The sequence below is a fragment of the Sphaeroforma arctica genome, assembly GCF_001186125.1.
Source record: "Sphaeroforma arctica JP610 unplaced genomic scaffold supercont1.5948, whole genome shotgun sequence".
NCBI classification, from domain to species: domain Eukaryota; class Ichthyosporea; order Ichthyophonida; genus Sphaeroforma; species Sphaeroforma arctica.
In genome coordinates, this window is record NW_014034610.1 from 1 (window position 1) to 1,797 (window position 1,797).

A 1,797-nucleotide genomic window follows, 5' to 3' on the forward strand; every position below is an offset into this window, starting at 1 on the left:
ATTATATGTATGTGGGTGTGCAACTGGCGTACTCGACCTACTCAGTAATATTGACTATTATGCATTTACGTATTCAGCTATAGCTTGTAGCTGTTACACTTAGTGATAGATATATAGGGATCGGGGCAGCGCCTAAAGTTTTCGGACAGGAGCTGGTAGAGGCGAGTTTTGCGAATAAAATTGGGATGGGTCGTGCGCTTCAATCTCTATGTAGACAGACAGTCGAAAGCGGAGACACTTTTAGATATCCCTCCAACCCTAAAATATTACACAAGTATTGCTTGTATATGTCTCCGACATTCATTGTGCCCTATACCCACATGATGTGAACAACCAATTTGTGGGGACTAATGGGCGTCTATGTATATATTATAGCTTACACTTCGAACCAATCGTTGCTTATCGACTGTGATTTATCGAGTAAGGCGGCAAGCATGCTGCAGTGGCATTAAGTTTGCGTACGTGATAAGACACTCTACATAGTAGCTTAGCGCAACACATGCGGAGGGTTTGGATACAATTTGTACTACCAACCGACTAGTAAATCTCAAAATCTAATTGCGATTGTTATTGTAGCATAGAAATGAAATTACGTACAGATCACTTTCAGTCACTTAACTAAATGTCCATTAGAATTCAATTTCTCTCCTTTAAACCTAGAAACCCCCTCCTCTCCTCGTAGCTCAGCCCAACTCACTCTTGGTCAATCACCGACGTCATTTGCATATCACTTGCAATCACCTAACTATATGTCCCCTGTACCTTGATGCCTCCCCCTTAACTCTAAACACCCCTCCTCTCCACTTAGCTCAACACAACTCACCCTTGGTCAATCGCCGACGTCATTTGCATATCACTTGCAATCGCCTAACTATATGTCCCATGTACCTCGATGCCTCCTCCTTAACTCTAAACACCCCTCCTCTCCACTTAGCTCAACACAACTCACCCTTGGTCAATCACCGACGTCATTTGCATATCACTTGCAATCACCTAACTATATGTCCCATGTACCTCGATGCCTCCCCCTTAATTCTAATACACCCCTCCTCTCCACTTAGCTCAACACAACTCACCCTTGGTCAATGCCGCCCAACGAGGACACGCAGAGGTACTGCAACTGCTGTTAAACGACGAACGTGTGCGCGCAGACGAGCGTGGTGCTGAGGCCTTTGAGTTGGCGGCGTCAGGAGGGTTCGATACCGCGGGTATGGTTTCTTTTATCTGAACCTTTTCTTCACTATACGTGTTCCCTTGTGAGCTATCCGTAGGCTTTGTGCTGTCTGTATGCCTTCAGTCGTATATGTATTGTGATTGATTCAAGCATACTCCGTGTGTGTGTAAATGATGTTTTGAACGATAAACGTGCGCATGCAGACGAGTGTGGTGCTGAGGCCCTCGAGTTGGTTGCGTCGGAAAAGGTTGATGTTGCAGCTATATTAATCCAGTCTATTTACAGACAATGCATGCGTGCGTGTGTTGCGTTGATGAACAACAACTGCATGCCTCAGACGAGCGCAATGTCAAAGATTATGAACGACACCTACATTTCGTATCTAAATATATGCTCACATACAATGTTTAATCTCAGGTATATAAGCAACCCAGCTTCTATCTAAACCATATAACAACAAACAAAACACCTGGTGGACAAATTCGCGCCAAACTAAGTGGATAGCTGGCAAGGTCATTCTCTTGCGCACTTTCACGCTCCCATATTCAATCCCACTATGGCTACCTCAAAATACAATTTATAGTAGACATACACACACACATACACATGCACACACACACAAA

At 44.2% G+C, this 1,797-nt stretch overlaps 1 protein-coding gene across 1 annotated transcript; it reads left to right on the plus strand.

Annotated features, from left to right (window-relative positions):
• Positions 1-1,061: 1,061 nt before the first annotated feature.
• Positions 1,062-1,228, plus strand: SARC_15329 (hypothetical protein; the record flags this gene model as incomplete). Its single annotated transcript, XM_014290549.1, has 1 exon — positions 1,062-1,228. A coding segment is annotated over one exon (167 nt), but the record flags the coding sequence as incomplete, so codon positions are not given.
• Positions 1,229-1,797: the final 569 nt, after the last annotated feature.